Source organism: Bos indicus x Bos taurus, chromosome 2 (genome assembly GCF_003369695.1).
Source record: "Bos indicus x Bos taurus breed Angus x Brahman F1 hybrid chromosome 2, Bos_hybrid_MaternalHap_v2.0, whole genome shotgun sequence".
Lineage (NCBI taxonomy): Eukaryota > Metazoa > Chordata > Mammalia > Artiodactyla > Bovidae > Bos > Bos indicus x Bos taurus.
The window spans coordinates 113,431,528-113,448,702 of record NC_040077.1 but is presented as its reverse complement, the minus strand read 5'-3'; the positions used below and the strand labels follow the sequence as shown (position 1 = coordinate 113,448,702).

Here is a 17,175-nt window from a genome sequence, read left to right as displayed (position 1 = left end):
TCGCTCTTTATTCCATTTAATCTGTTGAACCATGTACCATGTTTTGAAAATGTATTTCTCTCCTCTATTTTTATTTGAAATACCCAGGCTTTTTAAAAATAATTGTGCACAAACTGAACAAAGCACACAAACACCCACACACACACATACACACATTACACACCAGATTGGAATTGAAGTGTATTATAAAACACCGGAACTAAGGAAAGCAATTAAAATCCTAAAAAGACATTAAGGAAAAATAAAAATAAAACTCTATCAAAAAGACATAATCGAAGTGAAATTTGGTATTTGAAAGAACTGATTTCTAGAAATGAATGTGTCTGTGCTAACAAGAGTTGCAAAGTACATGGCATTTCTTTCTAAAAAGATGTTATTTGTACTGATCTGCTGAGAGTTGGAATTTTCTGAGGTTTTTTGCCTTCAAAAAGAACTCTGTAAAAACCGTGAGAAAAGTCATAAACTATCCACCTCTTAACCTTTTGCTTCATTATCCAGAGGCCAGAAGGCAGAAGGGAATAATGTTTATCAATTATAGTGAGTTTTTTCTAAAATGCTTTAAAGATAACAGAAAAGTAAATTATTTCAGATTCTAGTCTCACTGTGATCAAACATTCCCTACCATATAATTTCATACATGGTAGGGGAGGAGGGTAAAAAAGGAAGTCATCCCCGTTCTCTTGAGAAAAGAGTCTGTTCATCCTCTCATCGCTACAAGCATGTCTCCCCATTGTCTTTTCAAAAAAATTCTCCATTACTGTTTTCTTTTTTTGTGTGTAAATCACAAAATGCCATCTCTCCCTAAACAAAATAAAATGCCAGCTGCTGAAAGAACAATGTTTCCTTAAAAATGATCTATAAAATAACTTGCTCAACAAATGATATCTAGTCCTGTTTTGTCATTTATCTCCAAAACAAATACTGTTTCAATTGTGTATTGTAACTGGCTTCAGAGTATTTTTAAAGTTTGTTTAAATTATATGTGTGTGTGTGCTTTGCTCAGTCATGTCTGATTCTTTGCAACCTCATGGACTGTAGCCCATCAGGCTCCTGTGTCCATGGGATTCTTTACTGGAGTGGGTTGCCATGCCCTCCTCCAGGGGGTCTTCCCAACCCAGGGGTCGAACCCAGGTCTTTTGCATAGCTGGTGGATTCTTTACCGTCTGAGCCACCAGGGTGCAACAATCTAAAAACAAGCATCCTAGGAGGTTAAGAATCCCTCTAGGAAAATTCTCAAAGGCTCAAGTGTCTGCATGCAATTCTGGTTCTCTTTAAAAAAGAGCTGGGTAGGTCAGAGTTACAATTACTGCATCAAGGGGTTTAAAAGGAAGAAGAGTTCTTTCCTGGTGTGAAGGGCAGGTAGAGGCTTTCATGTGATTAGTCTCCCAAGTAAGTCTCAAAATAATAGGAAGCTGAAATCTTTTAGCAGTATTTACACTGCCATGTTGAAAACATGTTGCTCTCCAGAAGAGAAATCAAATAATAAAGTATTTTTTAAAAAATATTTTAGCTTGTATCTCTTGTAGACGTTAAGTTGTTATTTTATCTTCATGAGTCATTATTCCTTTCTCTGTTTAGTTTTAGCCCAAGTGTTATAAGCAGTTTCTTCACAGAAAGTATGCATTTCCATGAAAAAAGTAAAAATTTAGCAGCTCATATGCCAAGAGGGAAAACTTTCAGGGTAGTTCCCTGTAAAGATCTGGAAATTCATTAATGATTTACATTTCAACTATCACATACTATGCTAGCTTATTTACTATTCCTATAGGAAACAGATCATCAGTGAATGGACTGAGTTTGATACAATCTTATATGACAAACATTTCAAAACTTACTACACACAAGAGGCAATTTCTCTGCTCTTGAAAACCAGTTTAATAATTAAGACTAAAACTACTAATTAGTGTATCCTTTTGAATCAATTTAGGTACTAAAATCTTTCAGCCCTCATATAATTTTAACTATTTTAGGAGAAGAAGCAAAAATATGTGTACATAGAGAAGATGAAACAAAAGGAAGAAATTCACATTTGAGGCTGGGTGTACGTGTCATTTGCAATCACTTAAAGCAAACAGTCCAATTCCTTTCCTTGTGTTGCCTTCTACCTAAATGGATACAAATTTTTTTTTAGTTGGTGCAGTATGTCATTATTAATGTAGCTATATTATATGATGAAGATGAAGGTCATAATGTTGACTGTGAAAGCAATAATAGTGATGATAATAATGCTAACAATAATGGCAGCTACCAATTCTAAACAGTTATGATACATCGATTACTCCACTGGTTGTTCCATGTGAGTTGTACCTTTATTTCTCTTAATACAAGAAAGGGCATATTATTATTTCTAATTAACAAGTGAGTTAATGTCACTTTAAGGATTAAGGACCCCTTTATGGGTCTCACCTTAGTTAGAAAGTAGAAGAAACCAATTCTACCTTCTGTCCGGGCACCAGGATTTTCCCACTACTTAGTTATCCTCTCCTGTAGCCCAACACACACAACGTTACTTCCTGTCCGCCAACACACACACAACTTTACTCTGAATTTACATCTTACAACAGGATGATAACCCTGGTTTATTGAAGTACCTCAGGACAGGGAAAAGGTCCCATGTAACTGATGGAAAAGGTCCATCAGTTAACTACTTATCTATGTCTCCATCATCGCAAAAAGGCCGTAAATAAACATAGCCGAAGCTACCCATTGTTAGAGCATTTTTACTTTTTAACAATGTCAAGTATTCTGCCTGTCTACACCTGCCTTTCATCTTGCTTCTAAGATTACAGGATGAGGGTGGTTCTTTCTGTCTTAACTGGAAAGCGTCCGAGAGTGTGGCTCACGTAGCTCTTAGAATCGAGATCACTTACTCCACTAAATCTGCACAAAGGCAGAAACCTTCAGGCAATTATTTATTTGTTCTGGTTAATCTACACACTTGCCCTTTGCTGAATAAACACTAAAAAAAAAAAATCTTTCTTCAAATCTTTCTTAAATATGTGTGTGTACAACTTTGAGTTTTATAAAAGTATTTCAAATTTCTATGCAATTTTTCAATCCCGTACCCACAAAATATCAAAAAGGAAATATGAAATTCTCATACATACCAACAAACGATTAAAAGCCTGAGAAATCTCAGTATGCCCCAAACCTTTCTCACCAAAACCCCTTTTCTGCTGTCTTCACTATGCCAGCTAATGGGAATGTCATTCTTTATCTTGCTTTTACACCCCACAGCCAATCGACGTCGCCAAACTTCAGCAACTCTACCCTCAAAATTCACCTCCAATCCCACCACTTCTTCCCCCTGTCCAGTGCTGCTGCTCTGGTCCACGCCACCATCTGTCCTCCTCAGGATGGTTTTTACAGCCTCCCAACTGATGCTCCTGCCCCACAGAGCAGCCAGAATGATCCTCCTCTCTATTTGGGAGACAGATTATGGCATTCTTTCTTCCCAAACCCTGCAGCAAATCCTCCTCTCATCTCCACTGAGTGACAGTGACCTTCGTGGTCAGTGACATCCATAGCGTGACATCCATAGTGAGCCTTTTCCTGACCATCTATGTACCACTGCCCTCTTCATCCACATCCTTGGCTTCCATGTCCTTATTTCATTTTTTCCACATCACTCATCAAATTTGAACTTACTCTCCACTTGTTTACTGTCTGCCTCCCTCACCCAACACACCAGATTGTAAATCCTACGAGGACAAGCTTTTTTTTTTTTTTTTAAACTCTTTGTTCACTGCTTTATCCCAAGCACCTAGAACTATACCTGAGTTGTGATAGACATTCAGTAAATGCTTAATGAAAAACTTTATATAGAAACAAAATACTGCACAGCACATATAAATGCCACCCTGATAGAAAATTATCAAGTCTTCTTGGTAAAGCTCTTCTTCACTGCTGAGCCACTTCATTTTTTATTCAAACATCAGGATATGCTGAGTGGTATACTTAGTCCCAAATCAGAGACTAAAATGCAATTTACTAATTAAAATAATGGATTTTAAATGCTGGTGTTTTTTATCTTTAAAACAGCTTCCTTGTGCCTCTTAATGAAAGTGCTTTTCTTAAAAAATATTGTTTCCTCTGCTTCCTGGCAGGCTAGTTATATTCATATTGTAGCATGGCTATGAATATTCTGTCCTGTACTTCCAAATATGACTGTTATTCAGAATAACTTTTCTCCAGAGGCATGTGTTTCAAGCAGAGATTCATTTTGGGAGAGGAGCTTGATTTTCCTTCTATCAGTGCATGATTAAAATTAATTTCAAGGTGACCCATACATTTATAATGAAGATGTTTTCTTTCAGGCTATGTCAAAGTTGGACAGAAGCCTTGGAGCTGTTTTATTAGCATGCTCAGCCTATGCTCTAGCTGTTTCATTTGTTACATTAGACATGTTCTCTAAGCTATATTGCATTTTTAGTAGTTATGAAAGTCCCCTGACTCATACCCTAGCTCCATAATAATTTCTTTTCCTTGTCTGGATTTTTGAACCTTTTCCAAAGGCTATGTTTACTTAAAGATTGAGAATATCCTCTGATAGCCTGAAGAGTATAAAGAAACAGCCTTAAACTAAAAACTATTGCCCCATTAATCTATAACCATCTCTAAATATTTAACACTGCTTTTGAAAAAAAAAAGATTACCTTATACTTTCCAATGGGTTTCTTTTCAATGATTCAGGTAGCCGTAGGTATGGATATTTGAAAGGTCCATTCTTTGCCGTGGTATCCTCCGCATAAGAGCTTAATTCTCAGGCTGACTGACAGTCGCACATGGGATTGTGTTCTAAAAAGCCCCTCCTCTTGCCAACATCTGTCTATTTATTTCAGATATAGAACAGACACTGAGCTTCCTAAAACGTGAAGTCAACGCTAGGTCCCAGATGTAATTAAAGTTGCAACAACCAGAGGGATAAATACTCTCCAAAAGGTACATAAGAATAAAGTCTTACCTTAACCTGAGCCATTAAAGGTCCCTCTTAATGGGACCTCTAAGTGCCCCCACAGGTGACAGAGTGAAAAACCTACAGTCACCTCTATTACAAATATGGATGCAATATGAATTGTAAAAGATGAATACTGATGTTAGTATAAATCCTCTTAGGACTGTGACGACCCTTACTGAAAACAGGAGGCCAGCAGTCAGACACCGTTCTGACTTATAAAGTGAACCGGTACAACAACCAAAATGGACAAATTTAGTCCTTAGGCTAAATGGGGAAAGTTAATATTAATGAGCATAAGTGGTGTCCTTAGATACATGCTCATTAATATTAACTTTCCCTTCCAGCACTGGAAATATAGAACATTTTTAATAAATCAATTTATTTAGGATCACCCTTGTAGATTTGGCTTCTGGCTCAATAAAGAGCAGTGAGGGATGGACAAGGCAAATTACTGAATTCTCTCTTCTAATCGTAGGGTCCTATGAATTTAAAATATCCACATGAATTTGTATTATGATAAGAATTACTCCAATGTCTAGATATCTTGTTTAAACTTTGAATAAAGAAATCTGGATGCACAATTTTAACAACAATTAAAAAAAAATAAAGCAGCTTGTGGTCCTCTGAAATGATTAATAGAAAAGTGATTGGAATTAATCACAAACACAAGAGGAAGCTGAAATTAGAAAGGGTTATTAAGATACTGTCCACTGTTTAATCTCACCCCCTTATCAACACATTAACCTTGTTTTCTCTGCCTAAGCCCTGAGTCCTACAGCAAAATTAGGTCAGAAATTCACATCAGATCAGATCAGCTGATTCATTCCAGCACGACCCTGACACGCTGCAGATTTGGGTTTTGTTCTAGATAGACGAATATGGCTGAAGGCTTTGGGGCTTTGTTTCCTATGCTCTAAGCACTGGAGCTAGAGCTGGCTGTACAGGCATTTCTAAGGCTAGCAGTAGAGTATTCCTAAAAGTTGAGGTGGTCGTGTTTTTGCATTCTGGTTCATTTAACTGTCCCCACTTCACCTGACAAAGTGAACATCCATTTTCATGCATAAACGGGGCATTTCATTTTTCCACATACCTGCAATTAAGTCAGATCTAATAAGATTACCTATCCGTGACTGACTATTCACATTGCACTGAAGGGATATTTCTTTCACTCAAATGCTCTTCAGTAAATGCTCCCTATTTCCATAAAGTCTTCTGCCTCAAATCACGAGTATGATTCCAGAAGCCATAACAATCTAAAGAGGATTTATGTAACTGCTAACATTTCTCTAATAAGAGCTCTCAATGTAATTATGTCTTTGGGTAATCATTTCAAATAGCAACCAATTCTAAATTTTGGTATCACAGTCATTTGCTTTCTAAGTAGACATGCTTTAATAAATAGGAAGCAAATATTTTCTTTAATTTTATTTTTAGTTATTTTTTCTCAATTGTCTAAAGGATGAACCTTCCTGGCCCTTTGTTTTTTTTGACTAACAGAGATACTGAAATCTTCAAATATAAATGGCTTCCAAGTATATATCTTAATATACAATTGCATGTATCTTTTTAAAGGAGCTGTAACTAATCTAATTCTGTTTCTGTCTGTCACTTTTAAAGAGGAAATATAACCTCATATAGATCCCTTGAGGGCATCCATAGGGAATAGAGACATTCCTAATCAGCCTAAGTAGTCCTTGGTGTCAGAACCACTTTGCTAAAATCGAGAGCTGTCTTCCAGACTTGCAATGTTAGGGGGAATTTCACTAATGTAGCATTTGTTTTATTAGAACAAAATATTCGACCCCTTTCTTTAATAGAAAACGTACTTAGAAAGATATGTACTGGGAACACATTTTCCAGTAGCTTTTTTAAAATAAAGGATATGTCTTATATTGTTTTCAAAATACTAATCATTTTACTAATAGTAAAATGAGACAATGCAAGAATGAATTTCAGAATCCATATAGAAAAAATTCACATGAAGAGAGGAGCCTCAAGCCTAAGCATGCATCACTGGGTTTACCAAATGATCTTTTTATTGCTCTTCTTGATGTTACTGGTAAAGAGTGAATCTTCAAAGGAGATCTTATATTAATAGGTACACATAAGTACTGCCTTACATGTTGTCTGTAACCAGCCTGTTCTCATTTGTCAGTTGCCTCCCCTTACTAACTAGTGCCTATGTGTGTCAATGGTTCAATATATCTATTATCCTTGTGTCTTAAACACCTCTCTTCATGTGTTACATGTGTAACAAACTAGGGTTTTCTAACCTATCTCAGGTGATCTCACTAGTTTGAAATGATAGGTTGTGCATGTTTGTTTTCTGATAGTTTTTTTTTAATAAAAAATAAATCTCATTTAACAATGCCTGCAGAAAACCATCAGAATTTTAACATAGCAGAAATAATGAGCTACTGAAATATTTTTTCATTATTCATTAGGTTTTCACCTTTTGAGTCTTTCTCTCTCTTTCCCACCAAATGTTGTTTGGAGCTATTAAGTACTGAGTATCACTTTTTATTTATTTAAAATTTTCTATCCAATAAGACTTTTCAGTGAAATCCCATTTGGGAAATGGAAGTGAAAATATAAGGAAGTTAGTAGCAAAAAATGGGCTCAACTTAGTTTAAAAATAAGTAATTGGGCTCAGAAAGCCCAAGTGACTTGGAACACTGAGAATGTGATGAGGAGATTTTTTCCTAAGAGCTCAGTGTTTTAAGCTTCCCAGCTTCAACACAAAAGGCATTTCAGCACATATGTGATCTAGAAGGTCAATCACATGAAATCCTATTTCCATTTTTTAAGCAATCCCTGGCAGTCTGCACATTTCTGAAATTGCAACTGGCATATTTCACAGAGAATTATCATCAATGCCTTTTCAAGGTCAAACATGCCTCATCTTTAGATTTTCAGCATTTACATTAAATCATAGTATATATTAAAGCGAGCATTCAGCAGATATGACAAAGAATTTTAATTGATTAGACTGTTCATTAATATCACGTTGAATCTTATATACAATGACATAAATTGCATGTTAAAAGTATTAAATATGTGTGAAATTTAGATATGGACATTCTGCCTTGGTCACCATCTCTGCAACCTCAAAATGCCTGTGTGACCAGAATCTTGCTAAGGAGCTTTCAAAAATTTTAAAAATGAACTTCCTGGGTCATAAGGCAGTTCTATTTCCAGTTTTTAAAGGAATCTCCACACTGTTCTCCATAGTGGCTGTACTAGTTTGCATTCCCACCAACAGTGTAAGAGGGTTCCCTTTTCTCCACACCCTCTCCAGCATTTATTGCTTGTAGACTCAGTCATTAAAAAGAATACATTTGAATCAGTTCTAATGAGGTGGATGAAACTGGAGCCTATTATACAGAGTGAAGTCAGTCAGAAAGAAAAACACCAATATAGTATACTAACGCATATATATGGAATTTAGAAAGATGGTAACAATAACCCTGTATACGAGACAGCAAAAGAGACACTGACATATAGAACAGTCTTTTGGACTCTGTGGGAGAGGGAGAGGGTGGGATGATTTGGGAAAATGGCATTGAAACATGTATAATATCATATATGAAACGAGTCGCCAGTCCAGGTTCGATGCACGATACTGGATGCACGATACGATTGGGGCTGGTGCACTGGGACGACCCAGAGGGATGGTACAGGGAGGGAGGAGGGAGGAGGGTTCAGGATGGGGAACACGTGTAAACCTGTGGCGGATTCATGTTGATATATGGCAAAACCAATACAATATTGTAAAGTTTAAAAATAAAATAAAATAAAATAAAAAATAGAACACACACACACACGAAAATGAACTTCCTATTAACAAAGTTAAAGCAACTCTAAAAATGTACTATGAGAATATTCTATATAATATTTAAATTTTATTATATCCTTTAATTGTCAGAATCCCAGAACACTGGTCCCCATACAAACAATATAAATTGAATTTGAACATTTCAGTAGATACTGAGATGGAATAATTTGAGAACCCCATCCCAAAGACAAGGAGGCCTTGAACCTCCTCCTCCTGCCCAGTCATGACTTTTCTGGCTCCTTTCTTGATTCTCTAGTTCCTCCCTTTGCATTATCCAGAAACTTCTATGTATGTCCTCACACTGCACATGTGTGTGTGTTAGTCCCTCAGTCGTGTCCAACTCTTTGCAACCCCCTGCACTGTAGCCCACCAGGCTCCTCTGTCTATGGAATTCTCCAGGCAAGAATACTGGAGTGGGTTTTCCTTCCCCAGGGGATCTTCCCGACCCAGGGATTGAAGCCAGATCTCCTGCACACTCTCATGAGCCCTGCTTTTATAAAACAAAGCCATCTGAGCAATATGGATGGACCTAGAGACTATCATACTAAGAAAATCAGGCAGAAAAAGACAGATATTATATGACATTGCTTATATATGGAATATAAAAAGTGATACCAATGAACTTCATTTACAAAACAGAAATAAACTCACATACGTAGAAAACAAACATACTTATCAAAGGGGAAAGGAGGAGATTTCAGATTAGGAATTTGGGATTAAAATGCATACACTATTATATATAAAATAGATAAACAACAAGGACCTCCTGTATATCACAGTATATCACTATACACTCAATATCTTGTGATAACCTAAAATAGAAAAGAATCTGAATATTATATATATATGTAATATATAAATATTATATATATATTATATTATATTATACCCCTAATATAGGTATATAAGGGGGCACTAGTGATAAAGAACTTTCCTGCCAATGCAGGAGACATAAGAGAGATGCAGTTTCAATCCCTGGGTCAGGAAGATCCTCGCACACCCTTGCACGCCTTCTCACGCTCTCACAACCCACTCCAGTATTCTTGCCTGGAGAATCCCACTGACAGAGGAGCCTAGCAGGCTGCAGTCCACGGGGTCTCAAAGGGTCAGACACGACTGAACCAGCTTAGTATGCATGCATATATATCTTAATCAGTTTGCTGAGGACCTGAAACATTGTAAATCAACTGTACTCCAACAGAAAACAAAACAAATGAAAAAAGAACGTCATCTGAAAGGTTTCCAAATTTAAGAGATTCTACTAGTGTTTTGCTCCTTCCAAAAATATTTACATTTTAAGTTTGAACTCCAGAAAATATTTGATGAAAGAGTGTAGGACAGAGTAGATAAGAGTTACTAATAGCAAGGGACATACTACATCTTCCTATTCCTAGCACGTGTGACGGCTACGGTACAATAATAAAACGATGCGTGAGGAGCCAGGTTTGGGGCTGCTTCACGCAGGAGTAGTCATCCGTTCATTCATCGTTCCGTGACCCATACATTGCGGCTGAGCAGTCTGTGCTCCAATCTGAAACACTTGAGATCCCATCCCTTCCCACCTACTCAAGGACATAATCACAGTAATTTTTCCTTCCCTCTCCCAAGTCATTAACATTTCCCTTTCTATTGTAATCATTTATATCAGCATTTCAAAGAAACTAGCTTTCTCTCTTCTTAAAGGAAAAAAAAAAAACAGGAAAACAGAACACCATAAACTTCTCTTCCTCCTTCAACTACTCTCCATATGTGTGAATTTTATTTAACCTCAAAAATCCCTACAATAATTTTCTATTATTTTCTTCCTTAAGTGTGGGCGACCTGGCTTCGATCCCTGGGTCAGCCACTCCAGTATTCTTGCTTGGAGAATCCCATGGACAGAGGAACCTGGAGGACTACAGTTCATGGGGTTACAAAATTGGACATGGCTGAGCGATTAACACGCACACATTTTCTTCCTTGTTTCAATTCCTCTTTTTCTATCCTCTCATGAACATAACACCACTGGGTTTTGTCCCCAGACTGCCAGCAAAACTTTTCTTGTCAACACCAATGTGGTAAAAAGCATTGTTCAATCCTCAGGCTTCAATATATTTGACGCACCAGTAAAATCTCTGTTCTTTAATCCCTTTTGTAGTTTCACTCTGATGCAACACCCACTTTGGTGGTTCTCTTATCTCACTACCTCTTCTTACTGGATTCTTCTACTGTTCCTGTTATGTAAGCAAATATATGCTCCAAGGAACTGTCCTGGTTGCTTTTATTCTTTCTATCTAATTTTAGGTCCTAGGGCTTCTTAACTAGACTCTTGACTGCAATATCTATGACTCTCATATTAACATCCCCAACTTTGATCTCTACCATGAATCCTGGATCCAATTGCCCACCCAGAATTCTCCCTTTGAATATGTAAAAGGACTCCCAACATTGGCGATGAAAGCTGAACTCCCATTCCTCCACCATTCAACCTAAACTTGTCTTCAAATCTTCAGCATTTCATTAAGTGTAAGCATCATTCTTCTAGTTGTCTCAGATAAAACCAACACATAGCAACAGAACCCAGAACACCAGCAAAACACACTTGAGAATCATCTTCAGTTCCTTTCTTTTATTCTATTTCTACATCTCATCAGTTAGAAAGTTCTAATGGAGCCCATAATCTTAGTATTTTATACCACCTCTGCTAGTATCACCCTACTCCAAACTACCACCATCTCTCACATGAATCACTGCAAAACTTTCTCTCTGAATTCCCTGCATCCAGGTATACCCCATCCATCTATTCAACCCATGGAAACCATAGTAATCACTGTGGGATGATCAGTTAGAGCACATCATACCTATGCGCAAAAATCTGTAGTCTTTCTTCCATCAGAGTAAAACGTAAGTGTTTATAAGGCTTTGTATTACCTGATGGTCCACTACCAGTCTGAACTTGTCCCCCAACCTCAGTATTTGCTCGGTCACAACAGGACACCTTACCCTTGGAACACACCAAACTGTTTTCTCTGCCCAGAATCCTCTTCCCATAGATAGCCATATGTGGTTCATTGCTCCAGCAACAGGCTCCCAATGTCTCATACTCCTGCTCAGATGTTGCAGGATCTCAGAGTTCTTCCCTGGAGTCTATTCTTATCTTCCTCATCTTGGCTTGTTTTACAGTGTGAAAAACTGTTACCACCTGTCGTATACATTTATTTAAACATATCTTTCATGTTGCCTCTCCTTTACCCTCCTTTCAGAATGTAGTCTTTTATAACCAGGAACTTTGTTCTGTTTATTGACATTTCACAAAAGCTTAGGGCTTCCCAGGTGGCGCCTGTAGTAAAGAATCTGCCTGTCAATTCAGGAGACGTAAGAGATGCAGGTTCGATCACTGGGTTGGGAAGACCCCCTGGAGAAAGTCACGGCAACCCACTCCAGTATTTTTGCCTGGAGAATCCCATAGACAGAGGAGTCTGGTGGGCTTCAGTCGATGGAGTCACAAAGAGTCAGAAATGACTGAAGTGACTTAGCACGCACACATAAAAGCCTAGAACATTTCCTGGCATTCAGTAAGATTCCAATAAATATTTTACCAATCAATGAATATATTTGGCAGCAAGTTATTGGGATGGCCCAAAAACTGCATTGGGGTTTTTTCCATAAGACATTATGGAAAAACCCATACGAACTTTTCGACCCAGTAATTATTGAGCAATAATTTGGCTTAAGATTCTGTTCTAAGAACTGCACAGTCACTTACCTAAATTCCTGTCCCTGTTCCCTGAACTATAGACTTCTTGGAATTATGCCTCTTTGAACACTTTACCACCTAAGAATGAGTCATTTTCGCTGTCTTAGATCTTTAGATAGAAACTTTCTGAAGGTTGTTGATGAAACACAGAATCTAATAGTACAGTGATAAGCACACTGTGGGTGCTCTGTGTAGTCTAACAGAACAATTAAGCAAATAATTCTGTCCCTATGCTTAGAGAAAATAATGAATTTATGAGTTTTAATGGCAAAATTGGAAAACTTTAGATTTTATATATGAAGTTATTTTAAAAATCATGAGTTTTCTTTTTTGAGTTTCAGAAATGTTAAACTCACAGAAATAATTTAAAATGTTCATATACATATAGAAGTTCGTATATGTACTTTGCATATACAGAGGTATATGCAAATCAGAGGTACTTTGCAGAAAAAAATTTATTGTAAGAAAGGAGCCTGTGATGTCAACTAAACTGAGTCACCTCAGTAGTGTCTGACTCTGTGCAAACCCATAGACGGCAGCCCACTAGGCTCCCCCGTCCCTGGGATTCTCCAGGCAAGAACACTGGAGTGGGTTGCCATTTCCTTCTCCAGTGCAGGAAAGTGAAAAGTGAAAGTGAAGTCGCTCAGTCATGTCCGACTCTAGCGACCCCATGGATTGCAGCCCACCAGGCTCCTCCATCCATGGGATTTTCTAGGCAAAAGTACTGGAGTGGGGTGCCATTGCCTTCTCCAGTGCAGGAAAGTGAAAAGTGAAAGTGAAGTCGCTCAGTCGTGTCCGACTCTTAGCAACTCCATGGACTGCAGCCTACCAGGCTCCTCCGTCCATGGGATTTTCCAGGCAAGAGTACTGGAGTGGGGTGCCATTGCCTTCTCTGAACTAAAACTGGGTAGAAATAAATAACATCTTACAAAAATCATATGCAATTATTAACATGTTTATGAAGCAATTTTATAAATATTTGTATATTTAGTAATAGAATGGATTTCCATTTTAATAGTCCAGAGAAAAAGATTGCACTCTTTCACAATGATCCTCTATAAAAGTTCTTTCTATATGTTTGATTCCAAATCTCTCTCCCTGTTTCTCTGCCTCTTCTTCCTCATCAATCATTAAATGACTGGAGTAGTGCATCCTTACTTTGCTTCTTTATAAGAATGAATGTGTGTGTGTGTGTGTGGGTGTGTGTGTGTGACTCAGTCATGTCCAACTCTTTGTGACACGATGGACTGTAGCCTGCCAGGCTCCTCTGTCCCTGGAATTCTCCAGGCAAGAGTAATGAAATGGGTAGACATTTCCTTCGCCATGGGATTTTCCTGACCCAGGGATTGAACCCAGTTTCTTGCACTGAAGGCAGATTCTTTACCACCTGAGCCACCAGGGAAGCTCATAAGAATGAATAGTCCACCTTAAAAGAATATTTTCTTTTCCTTCATATTATAGTGTTCACAGAGAGTAAGCAAAAGGATTAATTTCAGATTAGATGAAAAATCCAACAACTATCAAGACAGCTTACTATTACCATTCAGTTATCCAGGCAATTGATGGATTAATTTCCTGAATTCTGTCTCTTTGCCCTTAATAAATGTACTTCATTGAATAAATAGGACTCCATCAAACACACATTTTTACTTGTACCCTTACAATATATACACTCAGAAAATGCTGAACATTTTTTTGGAAAAATCAAAAGTTGTGTATCCTTCTTTTGATCTCAATACACTGGAAAATGTAGCCTCAGTTTGGAGGCTGCAATTGAGGCTCATTTGCATGTAGCAGGTAGATTTTGAAGCACAAAAGTCATTTCATTTGAACAAACCTGGGGCACTTGGTACCAGGTAAGAGATGTCATAGCCACAGAACTCTGCATAGAGACCGCACACTGAAGCTTCCACTTCAGAAACTCACAAAAGTCTAATCATTGACAAGTCTTTTCATAGAAAGATGAACTCTGTTATAAGATAAGGATGATACAAAGACCTTTAAAGATGAGGATTTTTCATTAAACATTAAATAAGTGTGTGTTCCCTTAAGCTTTTATCAAGAGATCGTTCAGTATGAACTTTTACTTGAAACTGAATTTTTTCCTCATCCTATCTGTGCCTCCATAATCATAACACAGAAGTAAACAACTTTTGTTAACTAAGGCAAGGGTCCTGTCCTTAAGGTGGGTTGTTTTCTGTTACAGTTGAGGAGACATTTTCACTTTGTCTTTTCAAGTCTAACTTTGGCAAACCCCTTCTTGAGCAGGTGACAACATCACAGTCTTCGCAGGACTCACAGACTCCCTGGAGTGAACAATACTCAGGACACTTTTGTTTATACTTACCGTTTTATTGCTTCTTCCTGTCTTCGGCGTTTTTCATTCTTCTCTTTCAAGTAGGCCAGGTTTGTCTCGTTTCTCAAGCGATCGTTCTCTCGAGCAATGTCTGATGCATTCTGAATAACCAAGCCATCGTAGGCCTTCATCCCCATATCCTCAATGTACTGGAGAAACGTGTCCAAAGGGTCTTCCTCGGGATTGGAGCTCATCATCTTGGAGGATTTCATGTGAAAAGGAACACTTCCTGTGGGATGAGAGCACATTTCACTTTCATCAGAGATGCGGGTAAAAGCAAGGTGTTGCTTATTCTCCTAACGTCTCATCAGCCCCAAACTCCAGTGTCTATGGTAGAATCGACTTGGAGAAAATGTCTCATTAGAAATCACAGTTGCATGTTGAAAGTAAATATTAAATGAATTTTGCCTGGGTAGCAAACACTTCCTCAAAGTGGCAAAATGAACAAATCAATGGCCAAAGCTCTTGCACTGAAGGGTGATGTGAAGGTGTAAACATTTGGGGAGAAAAATAACATAGTTTATGGGCTTATCTGGTAGCACAAGTGGTAAAGAATCCTCCTGCCAATGCAGGAGATGCAGGTTCGATCCATGGGTTAGGAAGATCCCCTAGAGAAGGAAATGGCAACCCACTCTGGTATTCTTGCCTGGGAAATCCCATGGACAGAATAGTCTGGTGAACTACAGTCCATGGGGTAGCAGAGGGTCAGACACGACTGAGCATGCATACACCACACTGTGTAAACAGCCATGATTTTGTTTCTCAAAAATGTGTTCATATGCCAATAAGCTACATTAGAGCCAAGCTCTATTTCTTTTTTGAACACCATAACAACTTTTCTGTTCAGTTTCAAATAAAATAATGTAACAATTTGAAATGAACTTTCTCATTGTATGCTTTCCTTGCAATTTAAAGTTAAGACTTATGAATCTGAACAATTCATGCAAAATAGAGCAGTTATCAAGGAAATGCACTTTTCTAATATAAATTGGCTTAGAAATAATCTCTTTGTGGTCCTCCATTATTCTCCAAAATGGCTTCATACTGTAACTCAAAAACCATAGATCACCAGAACCATGTTAATACTTACCACTCTGGTCATTCAAGCAATGGCAATTTTGATTATCCTTACTACTTGAAGGATTAAAAACCTGAGCCACAGAAAGGAACTCTGAAAGCCAAAATCAAATCAAAACAAAAACATAGGACTTTACAAACTCACCTATAAAATGATGGAAATAATAATGCTTAGCTCCTACTGATATGAAGATTATGGGAGGTGATGACTATAGAGAATTTCACACAGAGTTCAACAATAATAAGTGTATACATAATAAAGCTTGTTGATATTATTGACAGGAACAATCATGTAAAAAATATATATATAGATGAATGGGTAGATAGATAGCCAGCAGGCTATAGAAATCAGCATGGCTTGAAGTAAAAGTATCCAAAGAATCATAGAAATAAATGAAGCCAGAGGATAGAGAAATTGTGTTTGTATCAATCAAAATAGAACTGAATTTTAATTAATTACATGTAGAATAAATGTTTTACACTTATAGCTTAATAATGCTTACTGTCCTCAGTTGCATATTCATCGTGGTAAAGCAAATCTTTGCTAATAGCAAAGAAAATGTTGGCAAATTTAAAAATTATAAATCACCTTTACATCTTTTACTTTCTTCAACAGTCTCAGAAAGATTTTTTTTTAAATATCCGCTGAGCTTTTTAAGGTAGAAGTCCTAGACCTTCATTTTTACCATTTCAAATTATTTCCATTGTGATTTTTTTACAAGAATAATCATGTTTCATAACCTGGATCGTAGCTATGGAAACTTCACTTCTTATCAGAATTTATTAGCATTTCAGCTGCCAGTCAATCCATACGTTACTTGAAGCCCACTCTAAATTTAAGGATTTATTCTTCAACATGTAAGAAATTGTTGAAACCAGAGGATCAATGAATTGTTCTTCCACTCATGGTTTTCTGTTATCTTGTTTTCTTATTTTTAATTTGCTTTTAAGCCGTAATGGGTTGGTAAATGAAATGGACTTTTAATTGCAACCACCTAATGTGACAAATTGTATTTCATTATCATCCTATCAGAAGTGGTGAACATACATAGGAATAAAAAAATTCTGCTATGAATGATTGTAATTTGTGGGGGAGGGGATGCAACATGATACTCAAAGAGCTAAAGCATTAGTATTATTGGGAAATCACTTCTACCAAGGATTTCAGCAAGAGGTATGCTTCGATAAAAAAAGATCTGCACAGCTTCATGGCA

The 17,175-nt window shown here is 37.3% G+C and overlaps 1 protein-coding gene across 1 annotated transcript in view; it reads right to left on the bottom strand.

Moving 5' to 3' along the window:
* Window positions 1-17,175, bottom strand: part of NYAP2 (neuronal tyrosine-phosphorylated phosphoinositide-3-kinase adaptor 2) — a 271,888-nt gene that overhangs the window by 247,162 nt on the left and 7,551 nt on the right. The window contains 1 exon segment of the mRNA XM_027514895.1: window positions 14,876-15,113. Coding sequence (XP_027370696.1) covers window positions 14,876-15,096 — 221 coding nt within the window. The 5' untranslated portion in view covers window positions 15,097-15,113.